The sequence below is a fragment of the Schistocerca piceifrons genome, chromosome 7 (assembly GCF_021461385.2).
Source record: "Schistocerca piceifrons isolate TAMUIC-IGC-003096 chromosome 7, iqSchPice1.1, whole genome shotgun sequence".
NCBI classification, from domain to species: domain Eukaryota; kingdom Metazoa; phylum Arthropoda; class Insecta; order Orthoptera; family Acrididae; genus Schistocerca; species Schistocerca piceifrons.
The window spans coordinates 125,935,915-125,955,470 of NC_060144.1; the positions used below are offsets into that span (position 1 = coordinate 125,935,915).

At 39.4% G+C, this 19,556-nt stretch overlaps 1 protein-coding gene across 3 annotated transcripts in view; it reads right to left on the bottom strand.

Moving 5' to 3' along the window:
- LOC124804714 (mucin-17-like) overlaps positions 1-19,556 on the bottom strand; it is a 79,269-nt gene that overhangs the window by 49,527 nt on the left and 10,186 nt on the right. For 2 of the 3 annotated variants that reach the window (XM_047264986.1, XM_047264984.1), the window contains exons 2-3: positions 1,856-2,035; positions 953-1,029 (exon numbers count right to left, since the gene is read on the bottom strand). In XM_047264986.1, the coding sequence (XP_047120942.1) occupies positions 953-1,029; positions 1,856-2,028 (250 nt within the window). In that variant the 5' untranslated portion in view covers positions 2,029-2,035. Of the gene's footprint in view, positions 1-952; positions 1,030-1,855; positions 2,036-5,595; positions 5,749-19,556 lie in introns of all 3 variants that reach the window. The other variant, XM_047264985.1, reaches the window with a different exon arrangement.

Consider the following 19,556-nt stretch of genomic DNA (forward strand, 5'->3'; position numbering starts at 1 on the left):
TGGCCACAACTAACTTGTTTAATAGTCTGTTTGTTGTGCCTGTCCGCAATTCAACATCTCTGCTATATGGTGAGTAACAATCTATTGCTTTCATAATACTGTCATTATTCCATCCTGGATTTTCCATTGTTTAATAGCAGTTGTACATTTACAATACAGCAATACAGATGTGCCACGTACCTCTTTCCTCACTTCCTCTTTTCAACAAGATTTAAGACTGGGAAATCTCTAAAATTTCCAAAACACTGTCTTGTATCTGACATGCAGTTTGCTGAGCAAATTGTGGGGAAACTAAAGCAATGAGATTGATGAAATGAGGTAAGAAATGGGTTATATTACAGATCAAATCTTGCAATGATAAGCATCAGAGAAATGACAATTGAAAAGTATTCCAAATGCCATTTCACTGTATTCTAACTTAATTCCAGGATATGTGCTTGACAACTACAATGTGGACAATTACATACCAAATCTGATAAGCTACTGTTACAGGTAATGCGCCGCATCACTTTTTAATTTTGCTATTAAAGGTTGTACAGTCAACATTAAACTGGATTTTTGACATTTTTGAAATAATGTGATAAAAACATCTATGTACCTATGTCTGTTGTATAAAGTCACAAGTTCTATGCACACCTTTACCAAAGCAGTTTCAGATACCACACTCAAATTCTAAGTGCTAAAAGGTAATGCAACTATATTCAGTTGGAAAGTCATGAAGCTGTAACTGAAAATAAATTGGGAAAAAATGTAAGCATTTGGGATGATTTTGTTCAACAGAATCACATACAACAGTGTGTGTTGCAAAATGTATTCCTAAGAAATTCTAGCATATTAATATTATTCACTCTGTGGCTGACAGGTAATAGTACTCCTAAGGAAAATTACAACACTTCATAGGTAAACAAGGAAATACTGATATACTACATTTTTTTAAATATATACCACTTACCCAAACCTCTCTTGATAAACTCCATTTTCCGCCTGCAGTTGTACATGCAAATGTGATCCAGTTTATGTACATATTCACTGGAATGAAAATAAACAACAAAAATTACAGCATTATCTGATGGAGTAACAAGGTGGTTTTGAAGAAATGGTATAGGGTTAAGATCAACTGTGGTAAATGAAAAATTTGAATAGTGACATAACAAGGAGACATTAAAAACATATATCGAAGTGGTTAACAAAGACAAATAGCAGTTTTCCACTTGTACACAATTTCACCTAATTAAGTGAGGAGAAATCATTCACATAACGTAAATGAAATTATCATTGGTACAAGCAATAAAAAATGGTGGACTAGGATAGAATGGTTAATTTTTGTGAAACATAGTCAATTTATACAATTAAAAACAGACACAGTCATAAGGTCAGTCCTTTCAGTAAACTGTGAAGAGGGTTAGGGGTTGAAAAGAAAGAACACAGAAACTGAAAGCAACCAATTCTTAGTGGCAGCCCACAGTTTTAGCTCTTGTGATCAGCACATTTTCACTGGTAATCAAAGCATGACAACTAGTTACACCTATTCAATTTAATCAAATGAAAATATATTAACTGTCTACTTATAATGAAAAGGATGCTAGTAGGTCCAGAAGGACAAACTGATTAACACACAGAATGAGCAACTTTATTTTTTGGGTATCAGGAGAACTTAACAGTTATTGCTCTTTCATCTCTGCTGGACTAGACCTTTTTATTACTTTATCCTGAATAGTTATTAAAGAAAGGACAAGAAACATAAAGACATTAATTAGCTTTTGACGAATTTACACAACAAAAAGGTCCAAGATTAAAACATATTGGTATATGAAAGATTATTTAAAATTTATTAACCATGCCAATAGAAACTTACTATTTATCTTCATCAAAGAATTTGACAGCTGCAATAAGATCTCTCCGCAAATCTTCTCGCACCTCTTCTGGTAGTTTTGTAATATCCTGTACCTCACCAGGCCACCAACATGAACCCAATTTCACCCACACAACATCACCTTCTAAGTACTGTACCTCTGTTTGCTCACACATGCCCACCCTATATACAAAAGGAAAAAAATGGTAACAGTAACACATTTTTAGAACATTATTTCAAATGTATTTTATGATAAAGCCATTACTTATAAGTTTACTCTCTAACAACTGCTGTATTTCAAAGTAAGGTTACAGAATTTTAGCTCTAATAGAGATATATTTATTTTTCCACATACAATACATATCAACAGCACCATAAAAATGTAATATCTAATACGTGAAAAGTAATTTTCAATGCACCAAAACACAAATAAGATAGAGACCTTTGATAAAAAATTATACTGACAAAATAGGCAAATGGATATACAACATAGTCTTCAAATAGCTTCAAAGTATACAGGGGGTAATAGAATATTTTATAGTGTTTCTAAAGAAAAGACTAAATTCTTTACAATTTGAATAACAGCACAATGGTGACATATTGTGATAGTAAAAATAAGAAAAGATTTAGACACATCAGGTCATATTCACATGACAAAAACAATAATGAAAAATCCAGGTTCAAACAGGCACACTACAATGAGTTAAGTATAGTGGAGACATTACGCAGAAAGAAGCCACATAAAAAAAAGTTTTATATCATAGCTCAGATTTGGACTTGCATTCCTCATGTGGTTTTAGCAACCAAAAAAATTAAAAGGTAGTTAATAACATCAGTAAAACATTTAGACATAAGAAAATAAATGGATAAATTATACAAGTGATGAGATCTGATCTAACAATGTCACTTAAGAGTGAAACATGTTGACATATTTCAGTACCCACTGCTTCAGTTAAATGGAAGTGCAAATGAAACCTCATGCATGCGAAGCTGTTAGGTATAGAGAAACAGCAGAGAGACCATCCAAAGCTTCCCAGATGTTTAAAAGCATATAAGATTTTAGATCAATCCTAGCTCATTAGATAGGGCATTATATAACCTTTCGCAAATTATGGACCATTTAGTGACGAGGTAAAAACTGTAGCTGTGGTACTCGGAATAACTATGCACAAAGTGCACTACTGAAGTTGCAAGGTAGGCAAATGATGCATCATGCACATGAAGAGAAAGAAATACTTTGTGACAACACCAGTATGATTTCTGCTGCATGCCACATGCTCCAGCTGTTTTCTACTCTGGCAACTAGAAAGTCGATGTATTCTCTATATTTATACAGCATGATTTTTTCCACCGTGTACAAACTCTAGAGACTGATCACTGAGAGGATAAAGAACAAAAAAGGTATAACGAACTTACATCCGGAAACGTGTGGTTTCCTTGCTAGCCACAGTTACAGTATGCGTGGTTTGCTCCTAGAGGGTGGTAATGTTCCTCATATGTCATGCCCTAACCCCTTCTCCTGCCAGTCATTGGTAATGTGTCTGATTCACATCTCTTGCTGACTCACCTTATAATAGATGTGATACAGCGTTGTACACAATGATTCTGTATTCGAATCGAGAACTTGCCAACACGGTATTTACTTATGAAAAGGCAAGTGGCAACAGGCAGCAAGGTTGTGTCAGGAGACTTATCCCTGCCAACAACAAGCACAGCACTCAATGTTTGCAACAGTGTTTCGCCATTGGTCTGAGACAGGGTCATTTCAGGAAATCATGAAGGACATACCCTAAACGTTTGGACACCAGACATGGAGGAAAATGTGATTACACTGTGAAGGCGACCGCTGTGTCAGTAACGGGCAGCTGGTCCGTCAGTACAGGGTAAGCCAGGTGACCATGCGGAACATTCCCCATGGCAATTGTTACTACCCTTATCATTTACGGTGTGTGTAGGGCTTACTAGCTACAGACTTTCCACTCTGGGAGCAGTTTTGTCACTGTTTCCTTTACCAGGCAGTTAGGATTATGATATTTGTGTCATCCAACCTACTCACAGATAGGCCACCTTTACGCGGAGTGTTATCTTCAACTATCTGTTATCTTCAACTATCTGTTATCTTCAACTATCTTTTGTCTTCAACTATCTGTGGGATAGTATGCAGAGCCCCCACGGTATGGTGACAGCAAATCGTCAGCATTGGTGCAGCAGGAATGTGTGGGCCAGGATAACTGATGACCGCATTTTGGGACCAGTCTTCCTTCCACATCACCTAACAGGGTGAGGCTAATGGTGTTTCTTGTGGGTGACTTTGGGTCCCCTGCTGGAAGAAGTGCCATTGATGAGTCAAATGGTTATGTGAGTGCTATATGATGGTGCTCCAGCCCACTTCGCCAGTAACCTTTAATGTCCGGACGCATCTCAATTGTGTCTTCTCTGGTCAACGGATCAGACGATGGAGTCCAATTGCATGGCCTGCTCGTTCATTGGCTCTCAACCCGTGTGATTTCTGGTAGTGGGGCCGTCCAAAAGAGTCATGTCTGCAGAGCCCATTCCAGGTGTGGAGACAATGGAGCAGTGTATTCAAGCTGCCTCTGACATTATTCGGATGCAGCCTGGCCAATGTGATCATGAGAGACACAACATTCTAAGGCGTATACACGCATGTACAGAGGCACGTGAAGCCATTTTCGACACACACTGTAACTGTGACCACATGGTACAGTGCATATTAGACCACAATCTCTAAAGCAATGTGTGATTGAAGAAATGTTCTCTAGCACGGGAACCATTCATTTCCAAACATAATTTCATTAGACCTTTTTTATTCCTCTCATCAATCAATCCCTAGGCCACTAGAGTTTGTACACGGTGGAAAAATCACCTCTATACTTGGTAAATTATTGCTATTATTTACTGACATAATACTTGTATTTTATGTCACAGCAGTAATCAAGTCAGCCATGACTAAAAAGCCTCATTATATCTAAATTAATACAAAAACCAATGCTAATCGCTGTAAATTAAGACCACGGCTCAAGCTACAGATAGACACCGTAGACTAATGCCATTCGTGAGTGAGTCACATGGTATGTTGGTCCCCTGCTATTGTGCATATTTTACTATACCTAATATAATTTAAAAATAATCATAAGTTAAGCAGCATATATTGGTTATAAATCATGGAAGTTCAGTGGTTGATGAGAATTTAAAGATCAATTAAGAAGAACAGATTTTTTACATGATACAACTCTACCACATACAAACCACCTCCTCACTATAGTCCTTAAGATGAAAGAACAGCCCTGACAGTCACAGTGGGATTGGCACAGTTGTGTCATGCATCTGTCACAACCATTCATGTATCGCAATTTTGTATACATCTCTTCAGCAATGTACCAGTGTTGTTCCAGCTGTCTGGATGAGTACTGTTTTTAGTCACATAGCTTTGGTGCTGACAGCAGCCTTTCGCACTTTGCATCGGAAAGCTGACAACAGGACTGATAACTGTCAGGGTTCTTCTTTTTACTATATAAAGTGTAGAGCTCATGCCAACGAAGTACTATTGTTCTAAGAATCTAAAAAGTTTGTTCTTAGACAAATGATTCACAAAGGAACCAAGTGTCAAAAACATTTTGAGGGGCTTATTCAGGGCGATGCCAAACTTCTATGAAAGCATCATGAATTTAAAAATATACTGTAGAAATAAGTATAACTCTCTACTATGATAATTAATGTCTTACTCTTCTGGAGTCTGTTGTAGGAAGTATCAGTATAAGAGCTAATAAACTGAAAGGGTCATTCCAATGTGAGTACAGGATGGTTTCTTCTAGGCATAGGCTGACATGTTCCTAACATGATCACCATCATCCTCGTTTCCTGGCCATTGTTAAGAACTGAAAATGAGTACCATTTACAGTGATACTGTTGTTATTATTTCTTACTGATTCAGTGAACTTAGTTATAAAGCACTTAATGAACTGACATGTTACATGGCCCTACACGAATGTTACAATGGTCACGTAGAATAATACACAATATGAATAAAGAGCTTAGTTAATACAAACAATGGTCACAAGGAATAATACACAATATGAATAATTAACTTAGCTAACACAAAGTTATCAGAGGCTGAGAAAAATATATAAAGCTATAAATATTGGATACATTGTACGCAAAATCATGGTTGAGTGCTTAGGATTCACTGGTGATTTATGAATCAATATTATCACTAGGATCCAGTAAGCTCTAAAACAGGAATTAATTATGAACCTTGAAGCTTTCTCCAGTGTTCTGAACACTCAATGACATTCTGGGAGTGCAGCCAGTCGACATTTATTAAGACACACAATATTTTGTCTGCATTCCTGCCAGACATCTTCAGGTGGGTCATCAAAAACACAATGAATGTCTATGTCACACAATTATTTACAGTGTTGTACATGTTTTGTTAATGCATCAAGATTGTAATTGCAAGACTGATTGTACTGCTAGCAGGCAGCATTTTTTATGTTGAAAATGTGATACTGTTTTCTGATGGATTACCACAACCCTTAGTGTACTCCATTATTTTTGTTCAGAGCATATTGTGGAAATAAGGGGATTCCACATGTTATCCAATTGATAACCGCTTTTCCAAATAATACAGTTTTCTGCCACGTGTATCTCATGAGACTCTTTAATAACAGAATCCCAAAATTAATAGGCAGTAGACAAAATCAGTGTTGTATCATATTTCATTGTATGCCACATGGATATACAATGATCAGCAAGGGAAGATTTTATGGCATGAAAAAGGCAAGTACATCTTCATCTATACTCTGTAAACCACTGCACCAGTTATTAGGGCTTTCCCCCTTTCCATTCACATACGGAGTGTGGGAAGAATGATTGTTTAAATGCCTCCGTGCATCCTGTAATTAATATATTCTTGTCCTCACAATCCCTACAGAAGCAATGTGTACGTGGTAGCAGCATACTCGTAAAGCCATAATTTAAAGCCAGTTCTTGGAACTTTGCAAGTAGGTTTTCTCGGGATAGTTTATGGCTATCTTCAAGAGTCTGCCAGTTCAGTTTCTTCTCTCTATCACAGGTCAAACAAACCTGTGACTATTTTTGCTGCCCTTCTCTGTATATGTTCAATATCCCCTGTTAGTACTATTTTGTACAGGTCTCACACACTTGAGCAGTACCCTAGGATGGATTGCACGAGTGATTTGAATGCAATCTCCTTTGTAGATTGATTGTACTTCCCCAGTATTCTACAAATAAACAGAAGTCTGCCAGCAGTGGTGATGTTGGGACTGCTGAAGCCCAGGCTATCCGTGATCTGAAGGCTGACCGGTCCATCATCATTCTTCCGGCAGACAAGGGTTCCATGACCGTGGTACTTGATCGTCGGGAGTATGTGGCTGAGGGACTGCGTCAGCTCTCAGACAACACCACATACAAAGTTTGCCAAGGTAATCCCATTCCTGATGTCCAGGTGGAGCTTCAAGGAATCCTCAGAACCTTAGGCCCCCTTCAAAACCTTTCACCTGACTCCATCAACCTCCTGACCCCACCGACACCCCGCACCCCTACCTTCTACCTTCTTCCTAAAATTCACAAACCCAATCATCCCGGCCCCCCCATTGTAGCTGGTTACCAAGCCCCCACAGAACGTATCTCTGCCTACGTAGATCAACACCTTCAACCCATTACGTGCAGTCTCCCATCCTTCATCAAAGACACCAACCACTTTCTCGAACGCCTGGAATCCTTACCCAATCCTTTACCCCCAGAAACCATCCTTGTAACCATTGATGCCACTTCCTTATACACAAATATCCCGCACGTCCAGGGCCTCGCTGCGATGGAGCACTTCCTTTCACGCCGATCACCTGCCACCCTACCTAAAACCACTTTCCTCATTACCTTAGCCAGCTTCATCCTGACCCACAACTTCTTCACTTTTGAAGGCCAGACATACCAACAATTAAAGGGAACAGCCATGGGTACCAGGATGGCCCCTTCGTACGCCAACCTATTCATGGGTCGCTTAGAGGAAGCCTTCTTGGTTACCCAGGCCTGCCAACCCAAAGTTTGGTACAGATTTATTGATGACATCTTCATGATCTGGACTCACAGTGAAGAAGAACTCCAGAATTTCCTCTCCAACCTCAACTCCTTTGGTTCCATCAGATTCACCTGGTCCTACTCCAAACCCCATGCCACTTTCCTTGATGTTGACCTCCACCTGTCCAATGGCCAGCTTCACACGTCCGTCCACATCAAACCCACCAACAAGCAGCAGTACCTCCATTACGACAGCTGCCACCCATTCCACATCAAACGGTCCCTTCCCTACAGCCTAGGTCTTCGTGGCAAATGAATCTGCTCCAGTCCGGAATCCCTGAAGCATTACACCAACAACCTGACAACAGCTTTCACATCCCGCAACTACCCTCCCGACCTGGTACAGAAGCAAATAGCCAGAGCCACTTCCTCATCCTCTCAAACCCAGAACCTCCAACAGAAGAACCACAAAAGTGCCCCACTTGTGACAGGATACTTTCCGGGACTGGATCAGATTCTGAATGTGGCTCTCCAGCAGGGATACGACTTCCTCAAATCCTGCCCAGAAATGAGATCCATCCTTCATGAAATCCTCCCCACTCCACCAAGAGTGTCTTTCCGCCGTCCACCTAACCTTCGTAACCTCTTAGTTCATCCCTATGAAATCCCCAAACCACCTTCCCTACCCTCTGGCTCCTACCCTTGTAACCGCCCCCGGTGTAAAACCTGTCCCATGCACCCTCCCACCACCACCTACTCCAGTCCTGTAGCCCAGAAGGTGTACACGATCAAAGGCAGAGCCACGTGTGAAAGCACCCACGTGATCTACCAACTGACCTGCCTACACTGTGACACATTCTATGTGGGAATGACCAGCAACAAACTGTCCATTCGCATGAATGGACACAGGCAGACAGTGTTTGTTGGTAATGAGGATCACCCTGTGGCTAAACATGCCTTGGTGCACGGCCAGCACATCTTGGCACAGCGTTACACCGTCCGGGTTATCTGGATACTTCCCACTAACACCAACCTATCCGAACTCCGGAGATGGGAACTTGCTCTTCAATATATCCTCTCTTCCCGTTATCCACCAGGCCTCAATCTCCGCTAATTTCAAGTTGCCGCCACTCATACCTCACCTGTCATTCAACAACATCTTTGCCTCTGCACTTCTGCCTCGACTGACATCTCTGCCCAAACTCTTTGTCTTTAAATATGTCTGCTTGTGTCTGTATATGTGTGGATGGATATGTGTGTGTGTGCGCGAGTGTATACCCGTCCTTTTTTCCCCCTAAGGTAAGTCTTTCCGCTCCCGGGATTGGAATGACTCCTTACCCTCTCCCTTAAAACCCACATCCTTTCATCTTTCCCTCTCCTTCCCTCTTTCCTGATGAGGCAACAGTTTGTTGCGAAAGCTTGAATTTTGTGTGTATGTTTGTGTTTGTTTGTGTGTCTGTCGACCTGCCAGCACTTTCATTTGGTAAGTCACATCATCTTTGTTTTTAGATATATATTTCCTACGTGGAATGTTTCCCTCTATTATATATATATATATATATATATATAGCGAACGATCCATCAGATATGGTGGACAGCTGCGAATAAGGGGAAACCCAAATAAGCAGTCCCGGACCGAGGCGGCAGCATCACGAGGGTGTGGGAGGGTGACTTTTGGCAAGGGTCACACTCATTCAAAAACCACAGAACCCGAAGACGTTGCTGTGTCATGGCGAGTAAGTGCCGCCATTACAATAAGCACTGTCAACACCCAAATCCAGGACGCGTCTGAAGTGGGAACCATCGGCATCCTGGTCAGCGTCTGTTCACACAATGTGCGGCTGGTCATAATGCGCCAGGAACTAACAATCCCTGGTTCTAAACACCCAGTGGAAACACTGGACCAACTTGATTACAAGCAAGTATGACTCGTGCAAGTAATAACAACATTACCCCAGGTGGTAACCAATCCACCCATCAACAGATGGCAACCAGGAATTCGGATTCTGGGGAACCTGGACTTACACGATTACATCAGAGAAAGTCGGAGCTCTCTGGCAAACTTCCACTTAAAACACCTACATACATTGGAACCTTTAACATAAATACATTAATCCAACCAGGAAAACTTCTAAACCTTACAACAGAACTTGAAAAGCAAAAGATAGTAATACTAGCTTTACAGGAGACACGTTTTACAGATGAAGAAACATCAGATTATGGCAACTATCGCATCTTTAAGAGCAAGACGGATAAACGAATCGGAAGAGGAGCCCCCCATCTCGGGATGGCGTTTATCATACACAAGAGCGTGCTCAGCTCCATCAAGGAAGTTACTCCCGTAAATAATAGGATAATGACGATGCGCTTACAATGTGCCAACAAAACATACACAATGGTTAATGTTCATGCTCCCACATACGGAGACAACAAGAAAAACCCCATAGAAACAGAAAAGTTCTGGGAAAATTTGGAGAATATAATGGCCAAGATTCCAAAAGATGATACAAAAGTTCTACTCGGCGATTTTAATGCCCAAATTGGTAGAGAGAAAACCCACCAAAAAACCGTAGGCAAATATCCTGCACATAAATTTACCAATAAAAATGGTACAAGGCTCGTCGAACTATGTAAGCAGAATAACCTGAAGATAATGTCAACATCTCTAAGAAAATGTCCAAGAAAACAAAAGACATGGAGATCTCCTATACAACAAATTGGCGAGTTTCAAATAGATCATGTGGCGATTTCATACCCAGTACAAAAAGAAATTTACGACGTCCAAGTACGCAGAGGAGCAAACATTGATTCAGACTATTACCTAACTAGAATTAAAATCAAGTTTACAGCACGAAGAAGTCATCAGAAGAAAACAGAAATACAGAAATATGACACCAAGAAGATTAAAGAATCTAAAGTAAAAGAAGAATGGGAGAAGGAAAAGGCAAACACATGGGAAGAATTTCATTCTAAAATCACGCGAATAGCTAAGGAAACTATTCCCTTGAAAAAGATATTCAAACACCCTTGGTGGGATTCAGACTGTGAAAATGCATTAGAAAGGAGAAAAAAGGCATTTCAAGAATATAACAGTAAAAAATCACAAGAAAGTCTACATTTATTTAATGAGGTTAGAAAACAGGTTTCAAAATCTATTAGGCAAGCAAAAAGGAAGTACACAAAGGCACAACTGGATGCCATAGAAGAAAATTTCCAAAACTATAATACAAGAGACTTCTACAGAACTTTCGCAGATAAAATACGAGGATATATCCCTCAAAATTTATGTTTCAGAAAACCAGATGGTAAATTAGCCCTAACAAACCAGGAAAACTGTCAAGTATTGGCTCAATATTTTTCTAACCTACAAAATTGCCCAGAACCTAGTTTAAGGTTTCCCAAAGAAATCAGTGCCAACGCTCAACCAGATTCATTACCACCAACACAGGAAGAAATCAAATGTCACATTAAAAACTTAAAAAATAATAGAACATCTGGCGAAGATGGCATTGTTGCAGAGCTATTAAAAAACCTAGGACCAAAGACATTGCAAGAGCTCACAAAAATAATAACAAAAATATGGGAAACAGAAAAATTACCAGAGGATTGGAAATGTGCCCTTATTCACCCGTTACATAAAAAAGGAGACAGAACAAATGTCAATAACTACAGGGGAATCTCACCTACAAAATTCTCTCAACATGCCTGCTGAAAAGAACACAAGAGCAGCTGGAACGCCAAATTGGTGATTATCAAGCAAGCTTCCGCCCCGGTCGCTCATGCATAGAACAAATATTTAATTTAAAGACAATATCAAAACACAAAGCAATTAGAAATGGCCCCATAATTTGTACATTTGTAGATTTTAAGAAAGCCTATGACTCAATTGACCGGCAATCTTTGTTTAACATTTTAGAGGAACTTGGACTTGACTCCAAAACACTAAGGCTTATCAAAGAATCACTGACAGACACTGTATCTAAAGTTAAATTCAGGGGAGAAATCTCTGAACCTTTTCTCATAAAAACTGGAGTACGTCAAGGTGACGGGCTATCTCCACTTCTGTTTAATATAGTCCTGGATAAAGTCATTAAGGAATGGGAAAAAGAATTAAAAAATCAATCCTACTGGAAACCAATCCATCTTGGTAGAACCAAAGACAACGTGGAGATATCTTGTTTAGCATTCGCGGACGACTTGGCCATACTTGCAGATGATGAAGAAATCGCCACCAAACAAATAGAGATCTTTAAGGAATGCGCGGATAAAGTAGGTTTACAAATTTTGTTTCAAAAGACAGAATTTTTCTGTACGAAATTCCATTTACACAGTTTGAACACACAATATGGAAAAATAAATAGAGTAAAACATTTTAAATACCTAGGTGAAATTTTGGAGCCAACCGGAGGAGAGAAAGTTGCACAGAAGATCAGACAACAGAAAATGAAGAGAGCATATGGTATGACACATTAAATATACAATAAAAAATGCATGTCCTCGAACACAAAAATCAGACACTACTGCGCAGTAATTAAGCCAGCAGCACTATATGCTAGTGAAACGCTCACACTCCACACAAAATGTGATTTAGAAAAAATACTAAAAGAAGAACGCAAAATTATGAGAAAGATTTTAGGTCCAAAATTAACAGAAGAAGGATACCGGATACAATCAAGAAGAACCACAGAAACTATATCAAACCTGGCAGCAGACATAAGAAGGCGAAGATTAAAATTTTATGGACATGTCACTAGACTTCCCCCCACATGACTCACCAACAAAATTCTCACTTACATAGAAAAAGTCAAATCAACAACACCATGGATTAGCCAAGTAAAATTAGATTTACAAAAAGCAAATATTGAACTTAAAGATGTCAAAGATAGAAAAACTTTTAGAAATAAGGTGGAAATGTGGATTGTATTGTCAGAAAAGGAAGCACTAAAGAGACCAGGAACAAAATGGACAGAAGAAAGAAAAAGAAAACATGGAGAACGAATGAAAGAAGTATGGAAGAAACGACGTCAGAAAGCTTTGTGTGATCCTTCTGGGTCCATTCGCGATAAGTATATATTTGAAACGAGTTGCCTATCTTTGAACCATTCTGAAATCTTATCAAGATCTGACTGAATATTTATGTAGCTTCTTTTTGACAGTATATACTGCAGATAGCTGCACTGCCTGTTAAAAGTCTGAGGTTACTATTGATATTGTCTGCAAGGTCATTAATGTACAACATGAACAGCAACGGTGCCAACACATTTCCATGGGGCACAGCACAAGTTACTTCTACATCTGTTGATGACTCTCCATCAAAGATAACTCGCTGCATCCTTCCTACCACAGAACCCTCAACTGTCGCAAATAATGCTTGATACCATATACAGTCATACTTTAGTAATCAGCATAGATATATTAGTGAGTCAAATGCTTTTTGCAAATCGAGAAATACTGCATCTTGATCAATGTTTTCAGAATTCAAGTTTGTTGGCATGGAGGAGATCATTCTATTAAAGATATCTCATTACATTTGAGCTCAGAATATGTTCCAAGATTCTACAACCAATTGATGGCAAGGATATTGGACAGGAGTTTTGAGGATTAGTTCTACTACCCTGCTCGCAGATGTGTGTGACCCGTATTTTCTTTTCAATTACAAGGCAAAGGTTTTCTTTATCCCTATCTACAATACAATATAGTTAAAAGAGGGGCTAACTTGGATCCAAATTCAGTATAATACCTGACAGGGATTCCATCGCGCCCTGGAGGTTATTCAATTTTAACGATTTAAGCTCTTTCTCAGGACCACTGCCAGTAATATCTATTTCATTCACGTTTTCAATGGCACTAGAATTAAATTGGGACAATACCCCTCAGTTTTCCTATGTAAAGGAACATTGAAAAATACCAGAGTGCATTTGTGCTTTTACTTTGCTTCCCTCTTAATTTCAGTTTCTGTCTCAACCATGAGTGGATGTGGACTTTGGTGGCACAACAGTCTACATACATCAAAAATTTCTTTGGGTTTTGTGAAAGATCATTTGACAATATTCTGCTACAACAGACACTGAAGGCTTCATTCATTGCTGTCTAGACAGCCAAAGACATTCCATTCAGCATCTCTCTCTCTCTCCCTCTCTCTCTCTCTCTCTCTCGTTCTGCTGGGTACATATCTCTCCAGAGTGAGGTTAACTACTCTTTTTATCTTGAGCCACTGTTCCCCTACATGCTCCTGCCCTATGCTAAAAATTTACATGTCGTCATTGCAGTGTAACACTACTCCTTTTGTTATTTAGTTTACTGAACATGCAACACTTTCTACTTGTTTTAGTTGCCCTTTGCACTTTGATAACCACATCACGGTCACTCACAACCACCTTATGGTCACTGATATTAGTTATGAAGTGGACATCCTTATAGAGATGAAGTCTATTTGTTGCCATTCGGTATAATACAAGTTTATCATGAGTGAAGCTCTGAACTATCTGTTCTAAGCAGTTTTCAGAGAACGCATTTAGTATGGTTTCACAGGATATCTTGTCATGCTCACCATGAACAAAACTAATTTTCCCAACTGGCTGATGAATGGTAAAGTCTACAATAAGTCTTGTCCATATAATCTTGCATGTAGTTTAAATTTCTATTTCAGTGCAGCATTGATGTTCTATGCAACATCCTTTCATGGTTTGCATATGTAGTCTGATCTATGTAAGCCACATTACTCTTCACAAGGAATTTGATATACCATAACAACAACTTATACTTCAAGAAATGGAAAAACCAGGAAGGAATGTAACAACATTAGAGAAGGAAAGTTGCTACTCACCATATAGTGGAGATGCTGAGCTGCATACTACTCAGCATCTCTGCTATATGCTGAGCAGCAACTTTCCAACTTATACTTCAGCAATCCAATATCTAAAATCTTATATAGAGGACAGAAAACCACTTGAACTTGAAGTTTAAAGAGAATGATGCTATATCCAACAAAACATTAACAATAAATAGAAGAAAAGCTGTCGATTTTGCAGGTGTACTATTCTTCTTGTTCGATTGCTGGTTTTTTGCTTCAACAGCTACTGCCCTGTTGATTCACTTAAGAACTTGAAGACTGTAAATATAAGTCCGCAAGAGTGGGCTTCCGGTAAACTGAATGACACAGAGCATCACCACTCTTACAAATATCCAAAACATCAAAGAGTGTCAGACAACCATTTATTTCTGTTTCTATGGTGAAAACAACGCTCTTACTAGTGGAGTTGAGATGGTGCAAAAATTTCATTACTTCGCCACTCCTGGGGTCCTACAATGAAAGTATCAACAACATACCACCAAAAAACAACATACCACCACAAAAAGGCCGCTTAGTCCAGAACCAGACACTACAGTGAATCTACACAAAAACAAACCTCCAAATACTTTGCAATGAAACATTTTATGTTGAAAACCTGAAATAGTACACTTAGAAATGTGACGCATGAGTCTTCCATAAAATATCTTCGAGATATGCTGGTAACAGATTTCGAACAGAGTGCAAACTTAAAATGAGTCTCAGAACTCCAAAAAGCACAAAGGCTGCTGCAGAATTACTAGAGCAACATTACATTATGCAACACAGTTGCATATGATGTGTGCTCTAAAAGGGAATGCAAAATCACAAATTGGGCTATCATTTTCAAGTGCCTACTTAAATGCCTTATGGATGGTTATCATTAATCTGTTCACTGTCTTGCCATCACAAGATGTTCGTTTCACCATAAAAACTCCAAACAACTCATAAATACTGAAGGTCACTCTAATTTTGTAGGCACTGAAAAGCAAGAACTGTAAATTATACAAGGTGTACAATTTTGCTTCCACCGCTTGCCGATAGGTGGCAACAGTGGGAAGTAGCAGTCAAAAGAAACAGATTGCACACACCACGCAGTTAGTTTGGATCTCGGTCAACATAGCCTCATTCAAACATTAGTTGATTTGTGTCAGCATCATAAAGTTGTTCTTGATTGAAAATGTCGGTTTACGAGCCGAATTCTCGTCATTTGCGGGAGGTGTTACTGTTTTGTTTCAATATGAAGAAAACAGCAGCCAAGTCTCACTGAATGGTCTCAAGTACGTATGGTAAGGACACTATTAGTGAAAGAACGTGTCACGAGTGGTTTCAACGCTTCAGGAATGGTAATTTTAACATCCTAGACCAGCATATCAGGAGAAAGAAAACTGGCATTCTACGGATCGGAGCGTGGAATGTCAGATCCCTTAATCGGGCAGGTAGGTTAGAAAATTTAAAAAGGGAAATGGACAGGTTAAAGTTAGATATAGTGGGAATTAGTGAAGTTTGGTGGCAGGAGGAACAAGACTTTTGGTCAGGTGATTACAGGGTTATAAATACAAAATAAAATAGGGGTAATGCAGGAGTAGGTTTAATAATGAATAAAAAAATAGGAGTGCGGGTAAGCTACTACAAACAGCATAGTGAACGAATTATTGTGGCCAAGATAGACACAAAGCCCATGCCTACTACAGTAATACAAGTTTATATGCCAACTAGCTCGGCAGATGATGAAGAAATTGATGAAATGTATGACGAGATAAAAGAAATTATTCAGGTAGTGAAGGGAGACGAAAATTTAATAGTCATGGGTGACTGGAATTCAAGAGTAGGAAAAGGGAGAGAAGGAAACATAGTAGGTGAATATGGACTGGGGGGAAGAAATGAAAGAGGAAGCCGCCTTGTAGAATTTTGCACAGAGCATAACTTAATCATAGCTAACACTTCGTTCAAGAATCATAAAAGAAGGTTGTATACCTGGAAGAATCCTGGAGATACTAAAAGGTATCAGATAGATTATATAATGGAAAGACAGAGATTTAGGAACCAGGTTTTAAATTGTAAGACATTTCCAGGGGCAGATGTGGATTCTGACCACAATCTATTGGTTATGAACTGCAGATTGAAACTGAAGAAACTGCAAAAAGGTGGGAATTTAAGGAGATGGGACCTGGATAAACTGAAAGAACCAGAGTTTGTAGAGAGTTTCAGGGAGAGCATAAGGAAACAATTGACAGGAATGGGGGAAAGAAATACAGTAGAAGAAGAATGGGTAGCTCTGAGGGATGAAGTAGTGAAGGCAGCAGAGGATCAAGTAGGTAAAAAGACAAGGGCTAATAGAAATCCTTGGGTAACAGAAGAAATATTGAATTTAATTGATGAAAGGAGAAAATATAAAAATGGAGTAAATGAAGCAGGCAAAAAGGAATACAAACGTCTCAAAAATGAGATCGACAGGAAGTGCAAAATGGCTAAGCAGGGATGGCTAGAGGACAAATGTAAGGATGTAGAGGCTTGTCTCACTAGGGTAAGATAGATACTGCCTACAGGAAAATTAAAGAGACCTTTGGAGAGAAGAGAACCACTTGTATGAATATCAAGAGCTCAGATGGCAACCCAGTTCTAAGCAAAGAAGGGAAGGCAGAAAGGTGGAAGGAGTATATAGAGGGTTTATACAAGGGCGATGTACTTGAGGACAATATTATGGAAATGGAAGAGGATGTAGATGAAGATGAAATGGGAGATACGATACTGCGTGAAGAGTTTGACAGAGCACTGAAAGACCTAAGTCGAAACAAGGCCCCAGGAGTAGACAACATTCCATTAGAACTACTGATGGCCTTGGGAGAGCCAGTCATGACAAAACTCTACCATCTGGTGAGCAAGATGTATGAGACAGGCAAAATACCCACAGACTTCAAGAAGAATATAATAATTCCAATCCCAAAGAAAGCAGGTGTTGACAGATGTGAAAATTACCGAACTATCAGTTTAATAAATCACAGCTGCAAAATACTAAGTGAATTCTTTACAGACGAATGGAAAAACTGGTAGAAGCGGACCTCGGGGAAGATCAGTTTGGATTCCGTAGAAATGTTGGAACACGTGAGGCAATACTAACCTTACAACTTGTCTTAGAAGAAAGATTAAGGAAAGGCAAACCTACGTTTCTAGCATTTGTAGACTTAGAGAAAGCTTTTGACAACGTTAACTGGAATACTCTCTTTCAAATTCTGAAGGTGGCAGGGGTAAAATACAGGGAGCGAAAGGCTATTTACAATTTGTACAGAAACCAGATGGCAGTTATAAGAGTCGAGGGGCATGAAAGGGAAGCAGTGGTTGGGAAGGGAGTGAGACAGGGTTATAGCCTCTCCCCGATGTTATTCAATCTGTATATTGAGCAAGTAGTAAAGGAAACAAAAGAAAAATTCGGAGTAGGTATTAAAATTCATGGAGAAGAAGTAAAAACTTTGAGGTTCACCGATGACATTGTAATTCTGTCAGAGACAGCAAAGGACTAGGAAGAGCAGTTGAACGGAATGGACAGTGTCTTGAAAGGAGGATATAAGATGAACATCAACAAAAGCAAAACGAGGATAATGGAATGTAGTCAAATTAAATCGGGTGATGCTGAGGGGATTAGATTAGGAAATGAGACACTTAAAGTAGAAAAGGAGTTTTGCTATTTAGGGAGCAAAATAACTGATGATGGTCAAAGTAGAGAGGATATAAAATGTAGACTGGCAATGGCAAAGAAATCGTTTCTGAAGAAGAGAAATTTGTTAACATCGAGTATAGATTTAAGTGTCAGGAAGTCGTTTCTGAAAGTATTTGTATGGAGTGTAGCCATGTATGGAAGTGAAACATGGACGATAACCAGTTTGGACAAGAAGAGAATAGAAGCTTTCGAAATGTGGTGCTACAGAAGAATGCTGAAGATAAGGTAGGTAGATCACGTAACTAATGAGGAGGTATTGAATAGGATTGGAGAGAAGAGAAGTTTGTGGCACAACTTGACTAGAAGAAGGGATCAGTTGGTAGGACATGTTTTGAGGCATCAAGGGATCACAAATTTGGCATTGGAGGGCAGCGTGGAGGGTAAAAATCGTAGAGGGAGACCAAGAGATGAATACACTAAGCAGATTCAGAAGGATGTAGGTTGCAGTGGGTACTGGGAGATGAAGAAGCTTGCACAGCATAGAGTAGCATGGAGAGCTGCATCAAACCAGTCTCAGGACTGAAGACCACAACAACAACAGACCAGCATAGTGGTGGAAGAGAGAGTGTTTTCGAAAATGCAGAATTTGAGACATTTCTGAGGGAAGACTCGCATCAAACTCAAGAAGAATTGGCGAGATGAGTGGGAATGACACAGCAAGCGATTTCAAAATGTCTCAAAGCTATGGGCGTGATTCAGAAAGAAGTAACTTGGGTCTTGTGTGAGCTGAAACCAAGAGACGTTAAACAGCATTTGTGTGTTTATGAACAGTTGCTTCAGAGGTAAAAATGGAAGGGTTGTCTTTATCACATTGTGATGGGGGATGAACAATGGGTTCATTACATTAACCCTAAATTCAAAAAATCATGGGGATACCCCGTCCATGCTTCCACGTCAACAGCCGAATCAAATATTCACGGTTCGAAGAATCATGCTCTGCATTTGGTGGGACCAGCTCAGCATTGTGTACTATGAGGTGTTAAAACAAAGTGAAACAATCACAGGTGCTCGTTATCAAACGAAATTAATGCATTTGAGCAGAGCACTGAAAGACAAATGGCTGCAATACAGCGAGAGGCACGATAAAGTGATTTTGCAGC